At 42.2% G+C, this 26,831-nt stretch overlaps 1 protein-coding gene across 1 annotated transcript; it reads right to left on the bottom strand.

The window, feature by feature from the left end:
- rnd2 (Rho family GTPase 2) lies at positions 1-26,831 on the bottom strand. The gene is made up of 5 exons (XM_027285944.1): positions 26,482-26,831; positions 25,931-26,018; positions 6,134-6,243; positions 3,653-3,787; positions 1-1,172 (listed from the first exon to the last, which is right to left on the bottom strand). The coding sequence occupies exons 1-5, from the start codon at positions 26,581-26,583 to the stop codon at positions 903-905; spliced, it is 705 nt and encodes a 234-aa protein (XP_027141745.1). The 5' UTR covers positions 26,584-26,831; the 3' UTR covers positions 1-902.

Here is a 26,831-nt window from a genome sequence, read left to right as displayed (position 1 = left end):
TCCGTTCCTATACAGACAAGCTGTGGCTTTATTTCAGACTTTAGTGAAGGTACAACAAAATAGCCCTAACATTTTACCACTTTATTTTCCACAAAGAATCATCTTTTAAAATAGTGACAACAGCATAAACCAGTGAATGAAACTGACACAGTTGGACCTGATCAGAAAAATAATGTTAAATGAGCAAAATAAAATAATAATACAGATATGTTGTGACTTTAAAACAAATGCACTTGTGGTAGTAATGCTCACGTACACCTTCACAATATTTCAGTTACAAAAATCTCATTTCCAGCTCCTACTGTTTGGTTTGAGCCATCATTCATCTAATCACTAGAATCCCTTTTCAGCATTACTTTACACATGGGGTTTCCACTCAAATATGGCAAGCAATTTCAGACAGTGCAACTTGACATTTAGTCCTCACGTCAACACTGTCTTTAAAAACCGGAAGCTTCATCCCAAGATGTCCTGCTTCAAAGTGGTTCTCTTCACATGCACTTCACTCTGCTCGCCATCACCGCCATGCCATCGTCTTATTAGTGCTTCAGGCTTCAGGAAATCAATTCCTTTTTAATAGCCAGAACCAGACGGCACGTCCACTATCACAGCTTCCTTATATCCAGAGGGTTAGTCCAATTTGTCAGCGTTTCCAAACAACACAAATATGTAAACAGCTTAGAAAATATGCACACACGCAACAAAAAATTTTTTTTTTTTTTTTGAAAAACTCCAAAGCATTTCTTTCCACAGCGCAATGTTTCTTTTTTCCTCACTCCTCTGCAGTGCAAAAAATGAAAATACGAGGAAAAAAACAACAACAAAAAACAATAAATAGACTTCCTCTGTTATATATTTCTGTGTTTATGTATATACATATATATATTTACAATAATTGGTCTCTACATGAGCACACAGCTCTTGGCCCGGTCCTTCCTCATGGCCGGGGCCTGGTCCATTTGCTCAGTCCGACCCGGCAGGGGAGGCAAGGGGAGCTGTGAGACTCGCTTCAGGCCTCTGCGGGAACTGCTGCGTTTTAGCTGCGGCTTGTGCGGCCGCCGCACAGATGCCACCGTGGTGACATGGAACACGTCACGAACGCTGTTCTCCGAAACTTTGGAGGTACACTCCACGTAGGCCACCGCCGCAATCTGTCGAGCTATCGTGCTGCCCTGGAACATGGACACAGGGGACAATTAGCATGCAAGCAAACTTCTATCAAATCAAATCCAATTTTATTTGTATAGCCCAAATTCACAAAACACATTTTGCCTCTGAGGGCTTTAAAATCTGTACAGGGAGTGACACCCTCTGTCCTTAGACCCTCGGTTTGAGTGAGGAAAAACTTGCCCACAAAAAACCTTTAACAGGGAAAAAATGTGGAAGAAACCTCAGGAAGAGCCACAGAGGAGGGATCCCTAGCCCAGGATGTACAGATGTGCAATAAATGTCAAGTGTACAGAACAAATTAACAGAAACATATTGTACAATTATAATGAATGATATCTTATTAAATAGCACAATTTAAAAACATAAGCAACAAAATCCTTTACAAGAAAATTAAAAGGGGAAATGGGAGACATTTTATCTGCAGTGCCACAAAAAACATCTTGTATAAATCGTTCAGCACCTCAACAACATATTTCTGTTGTGCTTCTTCTCCTCTCAGTGATTTTCAGTAGTTTTGTACGCATCTTCTTTCTAATAGACTTCCTGACCGTGACAAAACAATGTCTTTTCTCTTGTTTCCTTGGGCTTTTAAAGGTGTTTACTCCGTATCAAGGTGCTGCGTGAGTGCTTCACAAAGAAAATGAAAATTCACAATATGCATCCCATCCTTCATTGTACCTTGGCATAAGCAGGCACTATATCTTAACAATGGAAGATTAAATGTCCCTGAAAGAGGCAGCAGATCTGTGACAAAGATTCTGATCTCAACCGTAGACTGAATGTCAATAGTCTAAACATGTCTGGAGACAAATGAAGCCCTTACCTCTGAGGCATGAATAATGTAGCTGCTCTGACTCCTCAGTCTGTAGTAGGTGAATGGGAACAAAGCAGCACAGAGACCACTGGGCCAGTGTTGACATGGTCTAAGCTATTTAGAGAGAAGAGACTAAACTCCTCCAACACTAGAGCTTACACCTGAGTAATGTTATAATATACCCAGTTAATTAAGACCGTAAATTGTTTGCTTGAGATCAAATCAGAGGAAAATTTAATTTTAAAGTCCCTCAGCCTTTCTCTTCGCCTCAGTCCAGCCCCGTCTCTTGTTTCATGATCAGACCTTAAACCCACATCCATGCAGGATCAACACAGGGTTGTAACAGATAGAGACAGCGCTGCATTTCCCATGACCCTAAAATCCCATGCTCTCCAACACAGAGAGCTTTGTTGTTTCATTTTTTTTTTACCGTGGCTGTGCACTGAGCCACATATAAGAAGCAATGGAGTCCTCATTAGGTGGAATGGCAGATTTAGATTCAGGGGTGGTGGTGGCGGTGGGCCCAAGGTAGAGATAACCATGACAAGCGGAAAAGCTCGATCGGATCTCAGGCAGATTAGTGCGGAAATGTCTGGAGTTCACCCTGTGGTCACTCTCACCAGCGACTCCTCAGCTGTGTTGGAATTCAGTTTAAGATCAACAACAGGATATCAACACAGGCTATTGAATTAAAGCATCGAAATGTTTATTATGCACAGCACTTTGGCATCTGCTGTGTGACACACATATTCTAGGTATGTTAGAGGGACAAACAGTAGTTACCTCCAATGAAAACAGCGACTAAGGAGGAGCAGAACAATAGGCTTGGCCATGAATGGTCCCCAGATATTTTGCATTAGCTCTGTGGTTCGTTACACTATCTTTTGTTTATGTATCTTATTTACATGATGGTCTGCTTTTTCCTTTTTTTTTTTTTCTTTTTTTTTTTCTTTGTTTGGGAGTCTGCGTGCCTTTAGCCTCCGGCGAGCTCTCAGACAGCAGCGGAAAAAGGGTTCCTTTGTTCTGAGGGCTTTTATGTGGTGGTGAAAAAAAAGCCCCTCTACTTTTTGTATGTCCAACACGGGAGAGTACAAAATGAACACACTGAAAGGTGATTAAAATTCACAGATTTACAGAACAGTTTATCATCCCTTCCCTTTCCTCCACATCCCCTTGGCTTAGAGGTCATGGCGGCATGCGATAAAGGGGCTCACTCATTTATCAATGTCCGTTTTTCTATTCATCCTGCATTTTGAAAATCCCTAAATCTGCATGAATATTTCATTTCAGGGAAAAAAATGTGTCCCTAGACATAAATTCCACTAACTGCCTATGCCTCTTCCACCGCCCTCACCATACCTTACATCGCTTGTCAGCAAATTTCGGTCAAAACGCCAACCCCAGCAACATGTCCCTGAGGGGTTTCACACAGCTCTTATTCGGCGGTGGTTGATTGTGTTGCATGAACCTTCTCTCACACTCCCTTCCTGTGGGACATCATAGAGGCAATACCATTTCTGATCCAAGATGAAAAAAACTGTATAAAACTGCTGGATTGCTTTCTAATTTCTTTTCCGAATCGTTGTTGTTTTCAAGTCTCTGTTTCTTCCCGGGGCACCTTCTCTCATTATTCATCTTCTCACATATCCATCATTGGCTTGTTCTCACCTGTTCATGGGTGACAGGGATGAGACGCTGCTTGGAGAGTTCCCTCAGGGTGTTGACATCTGTCCTCATGTCCAACTTACAGCCCACCAGCACCACTTTGGCATTTGGACAAAACTCCTGCGTTTCTCCTTGCCACTGTTGAGACATGAACAAATAGATAGACACGGACACAGAAATACATTAATGATTCTGCCAAATATGAGAGTTGAGCTGCCTGTGCTGACTGGTGAGCTATGAGATACAGTGACGACCTTTGGTTTCTTTGACACTGGATACCTGAGCTTGTTCTCTCTATGAAAGACATTTGTTGGGCTAAGACATCAAAGGGAAAGCAAACTGTCTTACAAGTACTTTTTTACAACTTTGAATTTACAGTCAGATTAAATGAGTAGATGAGGTCAATTGCTCCATATTTTGGAATGTAAAACATTAGTACTGGAACAATAAGTCATGTAATCTACTTGTCAATTAACAGAGAATGAAAGAAAAACAGTTTTGAGAATATAGTATATATAATTTAAGGTTTTATCAGGCAAAAGTGCAGGGGAATTTGTGGTTGTAAATTGAATATGTTTTGGTTTTTCTTTGAACAAAACAAACAAGTTGAAGACAATTTGGCCTCAAACCATTTTTGTTCTGGGAAACTGTAATAGCCTTTTCCATTATGTTTTTTTCATTTTATAGAGTAAACAATGAATAAAAAAACTATCTCAAAGAAACGGTTGCAGCACTATAAACATAAACCCTCCGATGTACAGGAGCAGCAAGGCCTTTACTAAATTCCTAGTCCTTCACATTGCATTTTTTTTGTCTGACCAGCACTAAACCCAAAGATATTTACTTTCACATCTTCACATCACATCATCAAAAGAAGGTTTGATTCATCGTATTAAGCATTTCTAAGTAAAAGCATAGTTACACATCTTATTATTTAGTAATCCTATGCACTGTTCTCTGTCTCACTGTAAAAAGAAATCATTACGTTTTAAGCTCCATGATATAAATATGACAACTATATTCATGCCAGCTGAGGTACCTGATGTGTGTTATATCTTCCTCACGCAGCCCCCGTCAACAAATCTATTTCAGGTTCTGTACATAAAATGTTGAGCAGTCTTCCTTCTAAAATCAGATTAAATGTCAGTTCTGAAACTCAGCTGAACCAACACACACTCTCCTCCCTGCGACACAAATACACAGTGGGATCCAGCCAGCCCTGAAATATTCCACATGCCGTGTGCAGCATGTCAGAGTGTCCATTCATCCTCGTACCTTGAAGAGAACCTTTGGCCTTTCAAGCCAATCCCTATTCTGCCAATAACAACCAATCAAAAGCTTTGATTGCTTAACCCTCTGTCTTCCCCCAGCTGTCATCCAGAAACCTTTGTGACTGGCTTGTTACTAGAGGTCAAGAGTCTAATTTGGGATGGTGATTGTGCAACAGGTTTTCCATGTGCCCCAGAGTTTCAGAGATTACCAGGGCGACAGCTAGGGTTCAGGGGTCATGGCAACCCCCTGCCAAGGGATTCATGGGAAAACCATAAGCTCGATGGCAGCACTAGTTCACCCTGTTGACAGAGTGCACTGAGGTCTGTGAGATATTTGTGGGTTAAAAAAAGGTGTCTCGGGTTAGATCTACAAAGTCTGCAGGAGCATTTTAGCAGCTCAGACCACTAAACACGTCAACAGGCCAGCCGTGGGAACTGTCTTTGGCCCACAAGGAGCACAGTTCAAAGGAAAGCACACACACATGGCTTCAAGATGAGAGACCACTGAAAGGCACAGGGCTGTTTTACATGACACACATGGTACGCAAACAAACCTATTAAGTTGGGTGTCTCTACATATACAATAGGTATTTGCACTGACAGTAAAAACATGTCCATGACCACAACCCTGCCTAGCCTGTACCACACTTTAGCCGCCACCCCAAGCTCAACTCCAGTATTACAACATCTGAACCATAGACTTACAAACATTAACTGCCACCATCTGGTCACAGTTCTGCATTTAAATCAGATTTTTAAATTTTAAATGCCTAACGATAGGCAGTTCTAGCACTCTTGAACAGGCCCTGCAACAGCTCCTCTTTGATAAGGCTGCAGCGATTTACATATCTGATATTCCTCTTGAACCTACCCGGCTGCAAAGTCTCTCCTCTCATTCTTTATTCTGACCTTCCATTCCTCAGAGGGGCGAGGGTCAAGTATCCATGGACGTTTTTGATGAGATAAAGGAATGAAAGGCTCTAACCTCTGTGCTGATTTGCTCTATTGTTGAGCCATGAAAATTCAAACTGCTGGCACAGGAATATGAGTGGATACAAGATGCTGATCGGGAAAAAAAATGAATTTTTCCAGGTTAGTTCTCCAGTGTCACAGCAGATATTAAATGCTGATCCAAAGTGTTGAGAGGAGGAGATGAAATAAATAAATAAAGAAATAAAGAAATAAATAAAGAAATAAAGAAATAAACACTGACCTTTTTTATGACACTGTCCAAAGTCTCTGGGCGGCTGATGTCGAAACAGATGAGCACCGCATCTGAATCAGGATACGCCAGTGGTCTCACATTGTCGTAATAAGAGGAACCTGTGGACACACAATAACATATGGCCTAAGGTCATGGCGTCTTCTGAAACATTCTTGTTTTTATCTAACTTAACCCCATGAGGTTCTTCATCCCAACCATATGGCTTATCCTGTCAATTAGAAACATACTGCACATCCCTGGAAGGTGATCTACAGGTCAATAATACATGGATAGTCCATTATAATAAAGGCTGTGACATGAACTTGGATATGCTTGAATGCACTCTGCAGATTCAAATTAGTCTTTATCTCAACAGATATGTGCACATATTTGAGTATCTTTGTCTCTTGGGCTTCCACACAGCTGTATCCTCCCTTTATCACAGCGCTTCATGAGGAATGTCGAGGGGGGGTTACTCAGAGAATCACACATACACACTCATACACATGCTCAAAAGTGAATTATAGTGGTTTGAGGACCAGAGGACTTATGCACACACAATCCATTATCATCTTGAAACAACAGTGAATGCCAGCACAAAGGCCAAACTAAAGGTTGAACCCCTTAATTCTCGCAACTCATCCCTCTCCCGTCTCTCTTGCAAATGGTCCTCGTCTTCACGTTGGTTTTTTTTCTGACAATGAGATTCACATGCACTCACACGCTTCTCCCCACCCCACTCTCACTTTTCATTTCTGTATCTTGATCAAATTTGAAGGCAGAGTGGTGCCTGTGTGCTTTTCACAAGCCGCTCAGTTATACGGGTCCTGCTCTCTTACAGCTCTCATTAGAAGGCTTGTAAAAATATCTGGGCTTTATGGGAAATGTGGCTGTGGGCACCCTCCCTCCTGCCACCCATGGGAGCTAGTATGAACCTGAACTCTTACATTACGATAGCAACAGCACCCTAGCTGAATAAATTTAGTGTCAAGGAAACTCGGGTTTGGTGACAAATCACCCTTTTTTACACTTAGAATTGCTGCAAATGTGCATAAATCTGAGAATTATACTGTGGGTGAAGAGTGCAGATGGGAGTATATAAAACATCTTCAAAATGACATTTAATCCCTTGAGGTCACACAAAATGGTTCTGATAATTATAGATGATCTTTATACTTGCTGTTATCACGCTTCATACCAGACCAGACACAATAGGGAGTCAGCCAGTTAAAGAGCTGCATGCCTTTTTCTGGTGGGGTAAATGGAGTCTGCACAATGGCGCTCCAACCTGTTTTAGCATCACTATGTTCTCTTTGTTAATGATGGAATGGGAGTATGACAATAGCTGCACGCGGCCTGCAGCCCCCCATCATTCAGCCGGTTGTCCTATGGTGACCTGCTCCCTCCCCACTGAGAACCACGCAACAGGCTGCACATTAAAGATTAATGCTTTGCCTTGTGCCTCCAAGTGAGAGGAACAGTCTTGTTTACATCCCATTCCACACTAAAAATGCACTAATGAATATTCTAGTCTTTCCATTTCAGACGGACTTTTCAGAAAAAAGTTTTGAAACATGCATTGTTTGTCGGCTTGGAGTCTTCTTCTTATTTATCTGCATTTTGGGACCGTGTGTTAGAGACCTCTCCTGGCTGACTCAAAGGGCAATAAAATTGAACTGATGCAGCTTTTGAAACTTTAAAAAAATATATTATTGGCCTTAATGGCTCAATTTTTGGTAACGCAAATTGTGATCATACTTTTCTCGTAGGGTTAACAGCAGATTCCTTTCTAATGATTGGTTAGGAAAGTGGTTCTGGGCCCCTGTGCATAACATGACTTGCAATTTGAACTGCAATAACCATTAAAAAAAATTACTGTGCAGCCTGGCACTGTTCCAACAATACAGGGACCTGATCAACAAAACATTACTCTCTCCAGCATCTCTGGTGCCTTTAAACTCTGCAAAAGTTTTGCTCAATCTTCAATACAAATCCTTTTGACTTGTCTTGTTTCTCCACCTTAAAAAATATACACCATAAACATATTTTCATTTTAATATAGGAGAAAGAAAGAAAACATGTAATTTTAGTCTACACCTTACAGGACGTTATCAGGATTTCATAGTCACCTCCTCATCTTATTAACACAAGATTGCTACTGTTTTGTACTGCTGAGAGAGCAGGACTAACGCACACACACACACACACACACACACACACACACTCCACTCACACGGGTGCCAAGTCCAACAGTCAGCAAAGCACACATTGTACAACAGCAAGCTCTGATTGGTAGTGGTCACACATGAGGTGCTGTAGCTGCTGAAGTTGGTCTTTAGTATGTATCACAGTGCAGCAGACCTGTACTGAGGTTAGAGCTGAAGAAGAAAAGAGCCAGTGCATGTGGGGGTGGAGAGGGGACAGAAGTGATTTAATGACTTTGACGCTGGGGCAAGGGTAAGGCGCAGGAGTAGGCGATGATGAGAGAAGCGACCGGGGAATTAAAGCAGAATCCAGGCGAAGGGAAAGAGATGAGGATGATGATGATGAAGGAAAGTTGAGACAATGGTGCTTGTTTGACTTCAGATGTAATTAGGGGCTGGAATGAGGCCGTTGGGATCAATTTGTCAATCCCAATGATCAAGATGATTGACAGGTCACGGTCACAACAGGCCTTGTCACAGCGCAGCAATTCAGAGCTCTCCTGCCCTGAGCGATAGGGAGGCTACCTCAGCACTTTTGCAAAGTCAGAAAAAAGTCCTCTGAGGGAGCGAAGAGGAGAAAAAGTGCTGTGTTTAAAACAAGCCGAGCAGGCACAAATAAAAGCCAATCACCATAACGATCAAGAACATGAGGAGGAGGAGGAAAAAGGGAGTTTTCTCCTGATTGTAAAATATATCACCTCCACTCCCTGAAATGTTCTTGCCCCCCTCTAGCAGCAAAGAGACACGACCAGAGATAAAAGAGAATGTAGCTGTAGAGGGGTGGAGGAGAGGGGGTGTTTGGGTAGGTAATGAAAGCACTGGACTCGGCTGGACAGATCAAATAAAGAAGTATGAGAGCTCTGAGTTGGCTATTGGTGGAGGTGGCCTGTGCCCATTCACTGTGAGGTGGAACAAAAGGTCAATTGAATTTCAGACAGAGGCAGGATGAGATGGATGGGGCAGAAGGGTGAGGGAGGGGAGCACGGCCTGGCAGGAGCCACTAAAAACGATCACGTCTGGCAAGGAGCGGGACCCCGCCATGCCAGTGCCAAGGACAGGCATAAAACACCCCTCACAAAACCTCCTTCTTGAGCATTAGCATTAGCCTGATTTACCACCGGCGATCTTTCACAGTGGAAAGTGGATTCTTGTCTTTAGTTCCACGGGTCTAATTAGCGTTAAGCCACGCTGCAGCGCGGCGCAGGAGGCTCCGGCGAGCAGAGGTGACAAAGGTGGCAGGAAAGCATTCCTCAGCAGCCGTCAGTCGAGCTTCATCAAAGGGCAAAAAAATATCCCAGAGAATGTTGAGGCGAACAGGAACTTAGTGAAGCGCTAATGTAGAGTAATAAGGCTTGAGTGTTTGTGCTGTGACTTCATTTATGCCTCCTGTCCCCTGACACTGGGATTGCCACATGGGGACAATCTGTCTGAAACCCGACAGCTCTCTATCTACTCACTCAAGAGTTTCCATTTCATGAGGATAAACAATTAAACAAATCTAATAAAACGCAAATGGTATAGTCTGATGGAGAAGATCTTCAGGGAACCTGTAAGATTGAGTGTACATGAGCGTCTAACAAAGCCTTCCAGACTTCAGTTTATTCATTAATCTGTAACATCACAGCAGGATTTTCTTTCCCCTCTCTCCGTTTGTTGCATGCAGACGCAGCTAAAAAGCGAACCATTATGAGTGGGGGGAAATCAGTCTTTTCCTCGAGGCTCTCTGATGTGTTCATGCACATATGGCAGGGAGTCAGCGTCAACTAACAGCCTCATTAGGCAGTATAGACACTTGGAAAAAACACCCATGCACATGAACGAAGGCAGGGTATAAGGAAGCAAACACCCCCTCAGATGTCACCTAAATAAATGAAAACAGTTAGTGTGATTGAGCTAGCCGCAACCTTAGAAACACAACAAAATAGGCACCGCATACACTGCATCTTTTTTTTTTCTTCTTCTTCTCCTGCAGCTGTTTTCCTCTTAAAATGCACCTTCAAAGCAAAGGCAAAACATTTCAAGTTGGGGTGGCTGAGTATCGTAGCAACCTGGAGGGATGCAAATGGTTTCATTGTGAGGCCCCTGAAAGGAAGTAAGGAAGAAGAGAGCAGGAGAGCGAGGGGATCGTGGAGGCTAATGACTCCAGTGCATAGATGATTTGAGGTGACTAAGAGGAAAGAAGAAGAGGGTTGGTGCTCCGTCCTTTTAGAGGTTGAGCAGACTTTTCATTGCTGAAGGTCCGGTCTGTGTTGTGAATTGTTACTGCTTCTCCTCAATCAGGGTTCTTACTCAAACAGAGATAAACAGACTCTGCTGCCAGGCCACCCTTCGAGAGGAGTTACTTTGACCCAGTGTACCACTGCTGATCAAGACAGAGTGTTTTGTGGGAATATAAATCGGAACTAAAACTTTCTTTTACAGTCCCACATCCAGAATCCAATACAATTTACCACATATGGACCCACTGACCTTAACAGAGAGTTTTTACTCGTACTCCAGTGTACCTGGAAGATTGGCATCAAATTAGTGCTCCTCATTTAAGAGTCAACTCAGGACTTATAACATCTGCTGCCTATCAAGGACTACATATCGAGGAGGACCATACCAGTTTGTTTGCAATAATCCATACTACACATTTTTGCAGAACACTTTATAAATGCAAGCTCTCCAGTCTACAGAGTTTTGTATATGTTTTGTTTTATACCTTTCCAGGCAGCCACTTGTTTGAAGTGTATAATCTTTTCACAGTTGAGATTAAACTCTGCTTTAATTTTGTTACAACATCATTGCATCAGCATGCGGTTTAATGTAATGTAATGTGACATTTTAGGAAAATTCACTTGTTTGCTTAGGGACCATTCAGACCAAAACACCAGTCCACTCATTCATTTGAATATGGGTAGTGTGTTAAGGTTGCAGTGGTGGGAATCCGACATCACACTGCTCCGGCCAGTCTGGCGATCGACTATACAAACTGCTCCACTGTCGGCCTTAAATATCACTGAAACTGAAGGTTCATGGACTAAACTACAACATTATTCCAGTTGTGACCTTAGCATTTCATGTACTCCGCTTTGATGCTACAGTCTTACATGTTGCAAAGTAACGATACCAAGAACCTTTCTTTCTGGTTTGTGTCCATCTGAGAGAAAGAGAGAGAGAGAGAGAGCAGCTGATGGCAAGTAACCTAGAATATGACTGAGGAGAGGGAGTATCAGGAGGGAGAAAGTTTTTGCCGGATAAATAAACGATTATTTTCTGATTGCTTCACAGCGGTTATGTTCTGCACAAATGAACTCACACACACACATCCACAGCTAATCGCTGCAACCTGATTTGGTCTGAATGCAGCCTTATAGGCAGCAGCACGTTAGTTTAGCTCATCACAGAGATGGGTACAGGGGGAGCCAGCTGATGGTAACACCACCCATCACCTCCAAAGCTCACCAATGAACACATTACATTTAGTTTGTTTAATCCATAGAAAAAACAACAAATTGTACTTTATACGCATGGTGTGTTCCACTGCAAGCAATTCAATGTGCAACGTTTTCCAGTAAGTCACATGACTCACTTGGCAATGAACCACAACAGGGGTCGATTTCATTTTTCAAAAAAGACAGTGAAGACTGTCAAAGGAGACAGTGCTGCATCTAACACTTGATATTACTTCTTGGCTTCAGTGGAGTAGAGTGTTTTTATGTTTTATTGACTTCCACACTCACATTCTTCAAAATCTGAACTCATCTATCTTGTTGGAATCCAACTTTTTTTAATTTATTCATGATTTCTCCAAAGAGAAAAATTAGGTTTCTAAAGTTCACTGATTTTTCTGGTGTATCCAGCAGAGCATAGATCGGCTGTGTGCATTTACTTCTCTTGCGATGTAACTGTAAAATGCGTGTCTGAAATATTGAACCGAGGAGGTGATATTGCAGCTGCGACTTAAGTTTACACCATAACATCAAATGTTGGCCAGATTTTGTGCGATATGTAGAAGCAAATGACACAACCAGAGCATATGTAGCTTTGATATACTCAACACATACCATCTGCCACAGTCTTATATAAAAAAAATCTATGAGTGAATGAAGGAACCTCAGCTGGCCTACACTCTGGACTGGGGCTCATATCTTTGGTTTCTCACTGAGTTTGACCTATAGGCTATACAACTGCACACACACTGAGAGATAAAGCTGTTGATCTGTAATAGAGATGGCTGTGTCAAGTTTTCAAAGGCATTAGCACACAGCCAGGACAGTGGAGGTGACACTGGGTTAAATGGCCATTAACCTTCCATGTCTGCAGCCTTCACACAGGGGATATTGATCAAAGCCTTGTGCGCTTTCCCTCTGGAGGAAGTGCAGCCTTTGAAGGGCGTCGAGCATCTTCCACTGATCTACTCTGAGCTCTGCTGCCAAGGAGTTAATGCCTGCGTCTGTTGTCCAGTCGCAGATGGAAAGGCGAGGCCGGCCACAGCGTTGACAGCACAGGCAGGGGACAAAACAGCATTACTGTCTGTCTCCTGCTCACCCCAGGGGAATAGAGATGTAGAGTGTGTGCACGCGCTTTCAGTTTTTCCTCACCCGCAGCTCCTCATTTATTATCACACACACAGACACACACACTCTCATTCCACCAGAGATATAGCCGTGCATTTCATCTCCTGTTGTTTGATCTCTGTGTCCGTTTGAGGCTCAGGTTCATGCTGCGCTTTGCGCTTCAACATCACTATGCTTATTTTGTCGCTCATTTCCTCTGTCGATCTATATATTCCCTGTCTTACTTTAAAAAAGAAACACCGATCATGTCCTAACTTTGGTTTTCTTCTTCTAACAGTCTGAGACATGACTTCAGATTCGGCGTGGCAGCCTACACCCCTCGATGACACTCTTAATGCCTCGGAGATGTTCGTGTGTTTAGATGTTACAATACAAACACTACCCAGCGTTTGTTTGTGTGATGGAGTCGAGTAGCTGTGAACAACTGGCTGGCTGTGTTCAGGGAGCACACGCAGAACCTGATTTTTTTCTTTTTTTATCTGTTTCTGTATTTCCTCAAGCTCTGCGCCTCTCACACCAGAACCGCTGAGTCTCGTCAAAGCAGCGGTAGCAGACTGTTTGGACAAGATCCACAAAATAACAGAGTTTAAAAGAAAACATACAAGAGCTAGTTAAAGAGCACCAGATGCTGACTTGAGGATTATCTGTTCTTTGCACAACCTCTTTCACGACTAAAACCTATCAGTGTCGGACTCCAGCTGGTTGTGATATTCCCAACGCAGACTGTACGTCTTTCTGCTTTATTTATTTAGGTTTGGTTGCTCAACATTTTAAAGAAGATTTTAGAGAATCTGGTTGGAATATCCAGTTTCAGTATTTCAGTGCTGATCAGATTGGCCTTCAGAACTCTGTCCAACTCTGAGGATGGAGGAGTTACTGCTTTACAGGGACATCCATGTAAAAAGGCAAAGGTCACCATTATTGGCAGGACAGCCCAATAAATTCCAATCAAAAACAAATGTGCTTAGAGAGGCAAAATTGTGAACTAAAGTGTGAAGTGTAAAGTTTTTATGTAGGCTTTTATATGATTATCGCATCTTTCTAATTATTCTGATGGCTTAAGGCAGTGGTCCCCAACCCCCGGGCCGCGGACCAGTACCGGTCCGTGGATCAATCAGTACCGGGCCGCACAAGAATTAATTAGTTATTTCTGTTTTATTTAATACGGTCATTTCGAAATAAAAAAACGTTTCAAAATAAAAGACCGCTCGACTTAGACTGGGACTATAATAAAGGGGGACTTACTACTTCATCCACAGTTGGTAGGAGAAGAAGAAAATATTACTTAATACTTAATATTTTCTTCTTCTCCTACCAACTGTAGATAGAGTAGTAAGTCCCCCTCTATTATAGTCCCAGTCTAAGTCGAGCGGTCTTTTATTTTGAAACGTTTTTTTATTTCGAAATGACGTATGGGGACCACTGGCTTAAGGCATCAATAAAGTCAACGTGCCAATTCAGAGGGCTCAGAAAAAAGTTTAACCTGGGTCAGTTTTTTACAACAATGCAATGCAAAGTCATCTGCACTGTGTTTGGCAATATTATGCACACACCAGATTCAACCTGGGTGTGCTGTCATGAATCCTTCATGATCTCCCATCATTTATACATTTATTAACTCTAGACTCACAAGCCGGTCTTTAAACGCTTCAATATAGAGGGAGAACTTTCCTCTAGCTTTCATTGCTAAAACAGAAGCAGGAACTAAAACTGCTAAAGAAAATCTGCATTGAAGGACAAACAGAGAATCTGTAGCACAGTGATATGTGGAAGGTGTGTGCTTTTAAATCTGTGCTTGCTCGAAACATCCATTGTCAGTGTTACAAAGTGATTCGCTATATTTCCAGTTTGTTTCATTGAGGAGAAGAATAGGGGTGGCACTGTTTCATGTCCTTGAAGTGTATTTAGAAATCAGACGATTGATGGGCGCTGAGATCTCCCAAGAATAATTAATTCAGTAACTTTCACGTCATTTCACAACCTGCCCTCCTTACGTGGTTTGCTTCACCCAGTCCACCCAGTCACTTCCTATTTCCTTTGATTAGCTCTAACCCCATATAAACCAGTATGACTTTTTTAGATTTCTCTCTTGGTGCTTGAACTCCTGCTGGTTTACTTGGATACACCATTTGAACTTTAATATTCATCTAATTGTTAACAAGTCACTCTTGTGGGTTCGTGTCTGTTCTGTGTACGAGGGCGTTAAAGTGCTTTCCATGTAAAACCACCAATCGAAGTAGAATCGAATTTATAGTTGCTACAGTCAACTCTCAGTCAGCCAAAGTTTGAGCTTGATGGTGTGGAAATGTTTGGCTTAAATTGTAATGGCGGTGCTTGCCTAAGCCTGCAGCATATTAACAGCACCTTCATTTGGCAGTGATACTAATAACTGAAAAAAAGCTCAGGCTGCATTGACACTGTTGCACTGTTTTACAGCACCATTTTTGACATTTTTTTCTTTGAGAACACGCCAAAAGGTTTCCTGCCAACATTACACACCCACTCTAATTCTTTGACCGAGTATTGGTGATTGTCATGCCACAATGAATTCTCCTCTAAAAAGCTTCCAGGCCTCCTCACCTCACACACACACGCACATACACAGTATTCAAATTCATCTCTTTCACCTGTAAAACAGCAGAGATCACATCCTTTATTTCCATTCCCACACATTTTTCAGTCTCATACTCTTTGCTTCCGAAACTTGTACTCCCGCTCGAGGATTTTCATTAAAACTTGTAATAACACCGACTGCAGCTTCTCGGTCCACAGCTGTCTGTCTGATATGAAAGAAGAAGTGAAAATATTCAGCTACATGGACATATGAAAGAAAAGCTTGTGAGTGGAAAAGGGCAGTTCTGCTCTATCGACTCCACTACCTCCAGTGCATAACCATCCAAACACATCCATATCATGGTACTATCTATCCACCAGCCCACTCTGCTACCCCCCAGGGAGGCCAATGGGAAGACACGGCACTACTTCAGGAGCAATTTTACCTCCACAAAAGCAGCAACAGCAAGACAGAAAGCACATTGGATCTTGTTTATAAATAAAGTCATCCATAAATTATGGGATCTGTCGAGTGTCTGTGAGAGAAATGCAGGTGGGGGTTGTTGGGTGAAGGATGGAGGTGAAAGACAGCATCTCTCCCTGTATCCCCTTACGCCCGGATGGGTTGCAGGCGGATGCAGAGAGGGTTTTGCTCCTGTGGAGGTGGGGGGCCGGAGGGACTGAGCGCTAGCTTTGGGAGAAGCAGAACCAGTCAGTGGGGCTGTTTGAAGTGGGCTGATCAAAGCTGGCACTGCATCGGGTTCTGTTGCATTCAGTAGAGGGAGTGGACTGGGAGAAAACACACAGAGCCACAGTTCCTTGGGTGGGTTTCCTGTCTGACTGGGTCACTGAGGCATTCACTGCTGCTCCTGAATACCTACTTCATGCCAGGGTGCATTAGTTTATGTCTCAACACTTGTTGAAGTCATTTTTTCAAACACATGAACAGTGCTGGGGTAATGTGATGTTCTACTGTGTGTGGTGGAAGAAGTATTAAGATACTTTTACTCAAGTAATGGTAGCAATATCACAGTGTAAGCATACTTTCTTACACATGGATATTGCTGGTAAAGATGGAGTGAACTTGAACTGCTGGGCATCTCAGATCATTAGTATTATTTATTAGTATAATTGAGTATAAGTATCATAAAGTTAAGTTGTCAAATTAATGTAGTAGAGTAATAGTTTCCCTATGAAAAGTAGTAAAGTATACAGTAGCATAAAATGGTACTCGTATAAGTAAATATATGCATACATTTCTGACATTTGGTTTTTGGAGATTACAGTTACTGGCCTGTCTCCCTTGTGTTATACACTGAATAATAACTTTGCTTCTATTTAAATATATATTAAAAACAATTATTTTGCCCTGGCTCATTTGGCCTCTGTACATCTGAGCACGAGCCTCTTCTCTAAATAAATTAAATGAAGTACACCATTTAAAATTGTGATGTAGAGAATATCATATTAACATATAATCTGTGCCCAGGTCCAGATCCATTGAAGCACCTTTACCAGCATCAAACTGGTGGTTGTGAATGTTTCGTCTGTTATTCATTATCAAACATTAAAAATTAAAGTATAAGGAAGTTCCAGGTTCATCTGGTCAAGTCCATGTGTCCTTGAAGTAACTCCATTTAGGATCAATAACTTCCTACTCCTTTGCATCATGCCATAGATCACGTTACTTCAGGTCAATGAAGTGACAGAGGTCACACAATTTAAGCGTGTTTCCTCCATCTCAATAGACAAAAAACACTGCATTAAATCCCCTACAGGATTATTTATATCGCCATATGCAGTTCACTGTTTAGCGTGTAACAAGAGTGCTGTAGTGGTATAAAAATGTGACACAGTTGGCGTTTGTGTGTCTGCATCCTCAAAGACCACAGTGGGTCAGGTCCCAAGAGTGCTACCAACAAGCCTTACTCACAACAAAAAGCCTGGAAGGGTGGGGTGGCGGGTGGGGGTGGGAAAAGCACAGATGTACCCTTCTCCTTCTGTCTGTTCCGTCTGTCCCCTTTCCCAGTTTGCAATCTAGTGAATAGTTGCTGCTCTTATAACATGCTCTAAGGGCAGCACCCCCACGCCTCCCATGCTTTTACTCACTTCAGCCCCTCACTCCCCCAATCTGTTTGCCTATTGGTTGAAGCAGCTGCTCCACTTTGCTGCCTTATTGTGCCCCGGCTCCCACCCGGGCACCCCTCATCAGCCCCCATTACGCTTCTGGTCAGCTGGGAAACAATAGGAGAGGTCAGGGGTCAGAGCTGTTGGAATTCCCATACATTACCCCATTCAATCCCACACATGCCCACACACACGTATACATGCACTCACACGTATCCTTTACACATGCCCGTTTGTCTTTTTTTATCTATTGCACCCCCTTTTCACTTTACAATGTATTTTAACTACTGGAGATCAGTCAGTTCAGTCAGTTACAGCGACTATAAACAATATTTTTATTATAATCATATCAATTTAATGTGAAAGAAGCAGCACAACCTCCAAAGAATCATCACATGAATATGCAGATTCCTTCAGCTTTATAGTAAGTTTCAGCTCAAGGTTTGTCCGGCCCACAACTTTTCTGGTTTGGTTCACTCTCCCTGCTTTTATACTTTTGGTGTTGGGTTGAGCAGGGAGGTTTTTTTTCCACCAAAAAAAAAAGCTCTAAAAGCCCACTGTACACTGTCTAAACACCAAACAGCAGGCAAACACAGTCAGCAAGTAGCTGGTGATCATACTGGTAAATAAATATACATATAAACTATGTATATACCACCTATACCTAAACTAATATGCTGATATATGAATGTAATGTACATGGATGCTTCTTCTGAATGTACACTTAATAATAATATAAAAATATAAATGAATTACCGGTCAAGCTTATAATAAATAATGATTATATCAGATAAAATACATATTAACAATGTCACTGTGTGTTCCTACTACTAATTACAATTTATGTATTCCTGTCGCCTTTTATGCTTGCTATCAAAACAGTTTTATATCTTCTTTTTATCCTTTTATTCTGTGTCAGTCATTGTCCTACTCTGTTACCAGCACGGCATGGGAAGTCTTAAGACAGGGCCTGTAATCTGAGTCAGTGTGAGCTCATCTAAAGTGCTTAAGTGCTCTTTTTCTTCACAACGCACCAAAAGATTTCTTTTAATTCTGCCCAGTTAATATTCACTCCCTAATAACTTATCACTTTGATTATTCCACTGGCACATTAACTCAGTAAAAGCCATATACAGCCTATCAGCAGTGTGCAGTGCCATTCAGCAGCGGACATGCTATTTAAGCAGATTATACACTTTTGCCTGGTGCTCGCAGTGCTGACAGAGCTTGGGGGCTGAGATGTGGTGAAGGAATGTGTGCTGGCTCTCAGCTCATAGCTGTATCCATGGTCACATTTACAGGCTTCTCTGACAGAGATAAGAGATCACAAGGACTGGGAAGCTGTATCCTCTGGGGCCTCCAAGAAGTGCCTGTTTTATTGTTTATGGGCGGGTGGGCATGTGGGATGCTCAGGACGTTTTGTATGCATGTGAAAACAGGCTGAATGGTGGGTACATACTAGGGTGGCGCAAGTGGCACCCTGCACTGCGCGAGTGTGTGTGTTTGACTGTGTCACTGAGGAGAGCAGATATTCTGTGTGGTAATTACAGCCTGTGTGTTCCTGTCAGTGTGGCTGGCTGGTTTTCATGCAGCATTCTGCCCACCCCCTGCTTAACACGGCCCCTGACTGCTGGTGACCCCAACACGGCGCTTCAGCAGGCGCCTTTACTAATGGGCTATCAGGGATGGAGAACATCAACGAAGGAAGAGAAAGATGAGAGGATAAATAAATAGCACAGAGAACAAAGATCCACTTCTAGAGAAGTTACGTCAAGCTCTCCTGCACTTCAGCCATGCTTCTGTTCTAGTTTCCTTTGTTTCTTCTTCTTCTCCTGCATCTACTACAATACATGGACAGCCATTTCCTCTTTGGCAGGTTGACCCTTAGCCTAAAACTATGATTCAGTAAGTGTTGAGCTCCAGGAATGGAGCACAGCTGCTTGCCTGATCAAGAAGCAAGACTGCCGGCTGCCCTCCAGAGTTTCCATAATGTCACACAAACCCACTCAAAGAGTCAGGGTGCAATGAAGTGCGGCCCTGTGCATGAGACCATCATTATTCAAGAAGTTTAGAGCTGGAGACCAAAAGGAAAAGAGGAAGGAGGGATTGACAGGAACACAGAGGAGATTTATTCTTGTGAGGCTAAGATAATTATAATTATTTATAATATGAGGTATGCATGCATCTGTATTTCTGTAGATGACATTTTAGTTATATGCATTCATGTGCAACTCCAGAGCAATTATGTTTCACGAGCTGTAGAATACATTTTAGTTATTTAATTTAAAAAAAAAAAGACTCTTAACAGCCTCTCAGTGGCTGTTTAGGTAAAGCAAATGGTCACTACAGTACACTTTCATTTTTCTTATTTGGAGTTGAAATGCATTTATAATTATTGCATACATTAGTGGGTAAATTCATATAATTACAATCAACATTTTTTATGTTACTCCAGATAATTGGAGAGATCAGTACAAAAGTCACTAAAATCCTGGGCTATAAAGTGTGAAGTGTGTGTGAAATTTGCAGTACAGTGACACACAAAGACTTCACATCCACTTCACCACACACAGTGCTTCCCGTTTGACTTCTTTGTAGGTGCCAGCTATTAACTGTAATCCATGGGATTATCAGGTTTAACCTGCCAGAGAGGCTCTGAGGCTCCGTGCTCATCCCAAACTTGACACCAGGGGGTTGAGAGTCAAGGAGGAGCCGAAATATATTCTCTAAGATTCTCCTGTCAAGCTTCTAAGGCCCCAGAGGACAGAAGGGCACCTCCTCGGTCCAAAAATACCTTCACAGGCATTCCTGCAACTGTCTATAGAGATTGGAGACCTGGCACAAAGGCTCAGGTTTATTTCCAACCTTTGCAAAAACCAGTCACAAGTCGAACTGTGCCAAGCTGTTCTTGTGCTCACACTTCAGCCATAAAATTGAAAAAGGGAAACCATTAAATTTGTACAGTGAGTTCTTTCCACAAACAAAACATGTTACACCTGACATGCCTGTTCATGCTTTATGAGTCAGAGTCTACAGCCAGGCTAGTGGCTTTGTGAGGCTGTACAAAGTTTTATGACAATCCATCAGGTAATTGTTGATATATTTCAGTCTGAAGCTTTCCTAGAGTCATACAGCACGTTTTTCATTATCTAAAAACATGTGCTTATGTGAATTAGTCCATTCTTCATCAGTAAATAAACAGGAACTTATTCAGTTCTGATTCACATTGTGAGTCATTTATCAAACAAAAATACCAATGTTTCCTTCTATCCAACGTGTGAGGATTTGCTTTTACCTTTTTTTTTGTTTGTTTGTTTGTTCATATTATTGCATATGAATATTTTTGGCTTTGGACCAGTCAGGAAAAAAACAAACAAACAAGCAATTTAAAAGATATCGCCTTGGCTCTAAGAAACTGTTTTCACTATTTTCACATTTTACTGATAAACTGAACAAATAATTACTATTTCATATGTACTGTAAGGAGGAACTTGTAAGGAAAGAGCTTCAAGCATTCCTCAATATATGTGTTTGTTTAATTATGGGGGCACAAACAGTTATTTTAGGTTACAGTATTTCACCAAGCTTGCACTATCTTCTGTTTACTCATTACCCGAAACTGTCACAAAGCGTTCTCCCCCAACGCAAGGGAGTGCCTTCCAGCCTGTTATGCATCATCAAAACAGGTTTCGTTTAGGCGGTTATTGCCCTGGGCTGGTAAGGCAACAACTTTCAGGGCTTAGGCTCATTGCATACATTCAGGATTGTGAACAGCGGTTGAAAGGATGTCGTCATCCTCCCTCTAGGATGCCGACAAAACGTGTATTTGCTGTCTGTGGTTAGATATGCAGCTGGCTTTCCAATGAAATGCAACAACCTAGACAGAATTTCATCCTCAAATTGCAAAAGAAAAGAGACGGAACATGAGAATCCTTTTGTTTTTAATCATTTAACATTGAGTCTAACATTACAGTACTGATTCAGAAAGGCTAAACAGACCAACTGTAACAGCCAAGAACAGATAATGTTATCCCCTGTGATCAGCATGCTTGCTACTCAGGTTTGATAGTACTTCCTGGAGCATCCTCCGGCTCCAGTGAGCTATAGGTTTCAGGGCAGGAGGCGGGGGATCTGTTGATTTTACTTCTGCTTTGCGTTGTGGTTGTAGTTCACTCATTCGCTATTAAAGATTAATCAAGCGGAAAGTGTTGAAGAACAGAAAGCCCACTGAACTCAGCATGTTTTTACAGGCCTCTGGATACCCTACTGGTTCAGTGCGTAGAGAATGTGGAGTTTAAAGAGCATAAAGACAACCAGGAATGTTCAGTAAAGTCAGTACGAGAGGAGGGAGGCAGCCAGACTGAGATAACGTTGGCGTTAAGAGTGGTGTTACACATTTGCAATGTCACGTCTTTCAAATCAAAAAAAACAATCACACCTCTGACTGCAAAAACACAAGACAGCTTTGTCATGAGAGATGAGCCATTAAAAAAACAGTAGACATGAGTTTACCAGAGGAAGACTCACAGAGAAAATGTCTCTGAAACTCGTGAGAGGTAATTCTATTTAAGAATCTCTTTCAGATAAATTCATGTTTTTCTGCTCTCTGTCGCTGACTGCGCAGCACAATAGTGCTTCAAACTGTAGCCAGTTCATGAAAGCTTCTTTTATTTGTTGTTATGAACACCCAGAGTCAGGCAGGTCTATTGCAGGAAAAATCCTCCACTGCACAGCAAGTGATGCGTTTCATGTTCCCAGCAGCAGCAACACCACATTGTTTGGAAATAAATAGAGAAAGAATTGGGTGGTCAAAATGGAAAGCAATAGCCAACATCACAGATCAGGAAAATACAGTCAAATCTTGTCATCTTTAGAAGCTGAGTCACGGACACGTGGTTTGAATGAAAAGTGATCTTGAGAAGTACAGTGGGGGAAAAAAACACCACAGCGTGAGCGATTAGTAGCAAAGATTGTCAGCAAAAGACAAAAGGCAAATAAGATTCCTGTGGATTGCCACTTGAAAGCACACTAATGTGAGAATCAGGTCAGGCATTGGAGAGCCGAGAGAGAACAGAAACAGAGAGACGTGAGCGTACTGCTGTAAGTTTCCATAACTTGGACTTGTATAAAACAGCACACACACCTCTTGTTGGGTTATTAGTCTGAGGCTAAAGCTAGAGGGAATATTTCCCAGGAACTTTTACCATATTGGGAAGAGAGGAAAAGTGCATTAATACCTTAGGCTCATTTAAAAAAAGAAAAAGAAAAAACAGGCTGGCTGACTGCGAATGGGCCCCATGAGCTTCAACAGTAATCACTAATGGCCCCCAGACAAGTTATCACCAAGCCACAATGACATTTTCACTACTTAATAGCCTGGGTTGCTTTAAAAGTCAATTAGGATACACATACATGCAATGGTGAAACAGACTACATCTATCACTTTGTGGCTGCTCACTCGTGTAATATAAAGACACACATACAGTTGTTTTCCTCATTGGAATTCCATTCAATCACTTTCTAATTGATTTAATTCTCCAGATGGTCCGGAGCTGAATGCAGGGCAGAATACAAAGCACAGCTGAAAGTTGCCCTCCAGTTCCCAGAAGCCATGAGACCTCCCTGTTTTTGTTTAATGCGTCTTGAAATACCCATTTATTTAGAGCTAACACACATGCACGGGACATGCAGACTTGCACTCAATAATGACCTCAATTAGATAAACACCTCACCTCTGTTCTCACCCATCCTGCAAGGACTAAACCTTGAGGACGAACCAGAACTAATGAGACCAAACTAATCAATGCTCGACTTCCGTGCTGCAACAACAAATGCTGAGAGCATTTTCAATGGCAATACACATCTAACCATGCCGGAGAAATGTGAACCAGGCGAGACGCAAGCTGTTTAAATAGCCTTGCCTCGGATAGCGATCAATAAAGCTTTGTGAACACAGTCAGACCACAGCATGCAGACTTCACCAGCAATTAAAAAGCAGACAATACTTTATGTGAAGAGGCTGAAAGCTAAGTTGTCAAAAAATAACTCAAGGGATTGTGGCTTTGGAAGAGCAAGTAGAGGATTGAGTGATACAAATGTCAGGTTGAAATGGACTGACGTACAAGTCCATTTGTTGTACCTTGTTTCATTAAAGGCAAAGTGGACAAAAAGAGGAAATCTCTGCTGGCACACCATGATACATGATACAGTAGGTTACTTCATTTAGCATTCTTCGTTTTGCCGTTCCCTCAAAAGGTCAGCACTGTCAAGACGGTTTGCAAGTGGCCCACAGAGTGAATTCTCAGGGCAAAGTTTACTAAAGTTTAACTCTATGTCAGAGGACGTCATACATTTACTTCACAGACCCACTGATCACAGCCATTCCCTTGAAAAGAAATGATTTCAGTCTGAGATGTCTCTGTTATAAATGATGGTGTGACCATGCCTAGGATTGTGGGTACTAAACCGGTGTGACTGTTGCAGCTAGAGTACATAAGACAAAAAAAAAGAGCTAGAAAATGGGGAGCTGAAGAACGAGAGGGGGTGAAGTAATAAAAAAAATCTGATTCTAAAAGAGAAACGAGGGGAGACAAGCTATTTTCTTCAGATGAAAGCCTTTTTCATCCAAGTGTGAGCCAATTATTTTTCTTGTTGAGAGAAAATATGAACATCTGTGTTTGCTGTGAATCAGTGAATAATGGCACACCACACAAGGAGCACTAAATGCACACACAAACAGAAGTACACATGCTCACCAAACACACACATGCACACACACTCACACATTTGCCTTGTGGGTTGGGTGACGTCATGTTTGTTGTGGGGTGGGTGTCTCCTGGCTGAAGATTAAAGACTACCACTGCCAAAGGTGGTTTAGGGTTTTAAAGATGGACAGAAGCACAACATTCCCACTACATTAGCCTATTACAGACCAGAGATAAGGAACTCTTCTTTGTTGTGGCCCCAGGCCCCAGAGGACCCTTACCCCTGACTGACAGGCCCAAGCAGATTTACTCTCCAGGGTCAGCATGGGGTCCAAGTAAAAACAACATTCTTTCACTGACTCGCAAAGTAGCATAAAATAAAAAAAATCCCATCATCTTTCCCGGAAGATAGTTTTAGGTTTGGGAATGTTTATGGTAAATGAAGGAGTTCCCCCTGGGAGGATCCCATATTCAGTCTTCTAAGTGACCAGTCATGTTACTGGTCAGATCACTGACAGGAGCCTCTAGCCTGAGATGACTAAAATGAGATGCAGATCCCAGAGCAGTTAATTCATCCACGCTGACAAAACTGGGATGAAAGTAGAGCATGGCTGTCTGTGCAGGAGTGTCACTGATGCAACTGGCTGTCTGTTGGCAAAAATGTCCCCAGAAAGAAGCATAGAAGAGTCACCGAGCAGACAAAGTAAGTATTTGTATTCAGTCAAAGTCCCCTTCTGATGGCACAACACTGCTGACAAGGATTCCTTCCTGTGGAACAACAGTGTTTTATACTGACGTCACCAGTAGTTGTTATTCTGAGAACATCTGCATGTTTAATTTGACATTTTGAATGCCTCAAGAATTTCAGTCATGGTGGAAACACTAAAACAACATTTGCAAGATCGCAAGTCACTAAAACTTTCAGTAGAGACCTTGATGAATGAGTCTGAAAAACAGATAACTGAATTTCAGGTTTAAGGGAGGTAGGAGTGGTGGTCAGCTGTGTAAACTCCGCAAACATACTCTCTTTATATTATTGATTCTATAAGAAATGTCAGATAATATCAGACTGGAGTGTTTGTACGTCTGAAAATGTTGCAGAAGAGGAAACTCATACTGGCAGCATGAGAACATGCCAAATATCTGGTTCAATACTAGTCGATACGTCAGCAAACCACTACATCAGTCAAACTCTGATGAACACACTTTAACAGTTAGGGCAGTTACTGGTCCCTTTAGGCACATCCTGTCTTAATTATCCACGCCCGTCCGCCTTTCTCCCCCTACAGTGGCTTGACCCCGGCCAGAGCATGGGAAGAGCCAGCCACACACAGTGGACAGCAGAGGAAGGAATGCAAACCCAAGGCACCAAGAGACATGGCTGGCACCGAAGTCTCAAGCAAAGACAACAATCATAAATAGCAGATTCAGTAAGCTAAAAAAAAAAAACAATCTTAAAACAAAAATCCAAACAAATGTGACGTTTGCAAGGTCAAAGCAATTTGTCAAAGGGGTGACTGCTGGAAAAGTTAGAGACGGGAGAGCAGTCCTCCCACGGTCACAGCCGGGGACAGGCACCATGGCAGGGCTGGGAGTGGATTGATGTTATGTCAGCCTTTAAGAGACGGTGCAGAAAGAAACGTGAAATTGTCTTACCTGACGTGTCCCACATATTCAGCTCAATCCGGTGCTTGTCTATCTCAAAACTGGCTGTGTAGTTTTCAAACACTGTGGGCACGTAGTTCTGAAAAATAAAAAGATTTGTTTTAGTTATCTAATTAAGAGGCACAGCCTGTGTTTACACCGCCACAGACTTCAGAGGAATAGACTAATTGGAATATCATATTTGAAAGGATGCAGCAGACAAATTAAATAATAGCAGACATGTTTCACAGCATACTGCAAATCCCTTTGGAGATATTTTATAAATACAGACATTATAGCAGAAGAAGACAACGCCTTAAGTTTTATAGGCTGAACTGCAGACACAATAAAAGTCAATTTAGACATCACAGGACTATTATGGTGATTTTACAGGCATATATTACAGTTCCCTCTCCCTCTGTCTTTAGGCAGGTGGATGTAACCTGCTGAACAAGTGCTGAAGTTGAACTGTTCAGCATTACATTTCATTGTCAGTGTTCCAGACTTACATTTCTCATAAAAAAAAAAAGACTTCACAGAGTTCACACTTTTGACAGACCTACCTCTGGATAGCAGTCCTTGGCAAAAACGTGCAGGAGTGCCGTTTTCCCACATTGCGTGTCCCCGACCACCACAATCTTACAGCGGCTACCTAGGCTGTCCATGATTTGTCCGTCAGATGTGTATTGTTGACGGGGGGATGGATTGCATCCAGCATCCGATCAGAGGCGCAGCGGAATCGAAGACGGGAAAGAAAAAATGGCCAAATACATGCGCCGACCCGGTGCGCTTTATCCAGCTCCTCCTGTCCTACGCGCAGTTCTCAGGTCCCGCTGACAGACTCTATCTGACTGGTCTGCTACCAAAACCAAAGGAAGGACGCGCACAGCCCTCCCTGGGAACTGGTACTCTG

Source organism: Larimichthys crocea, chromosome XII (genome assembly GCF_000972845.2).
Source record: "Larimichthys crocea isolate SSNF chromosome XII, L_crocea_2.0, whole genome shotgun sequence".
Taxonomy (NCBI): Eukaryota; Metazoa; Chordata; class Actinopteri; family Sciaenidae; genus Larimichthys; species Larimichthys crocea.
Note: the sequence above shows the minus strand (reverse complement) of the source record. Positions and strands in the feature narration are given on the sequence as shown.

Bases quoted from the DNA above. Each gene is read 5' to 3' on its own strand.
- rnd2 (XM_027285944.1), bottom strand. From the start codon at position 26,583: ATGGACAGCCTAGGTAGCCGCTGTAAGATTGTGGTGGTCGGGGACACG. The intron at 3,788-6,133 runs GTCAGTGTTTAT...ATGTCTCAACAG, and splicing joins TGGACAGTGTCATAAAAAAG to TGGCAAGGAGAAACGCAGGA. The intron at 1,173-3,652 runs GTGAGAACAAGC...TCCATGTTCCAG, and splicing joins TCCCTGTCACCCATGAACAG to GGCAGCACGATAGCTCGACA.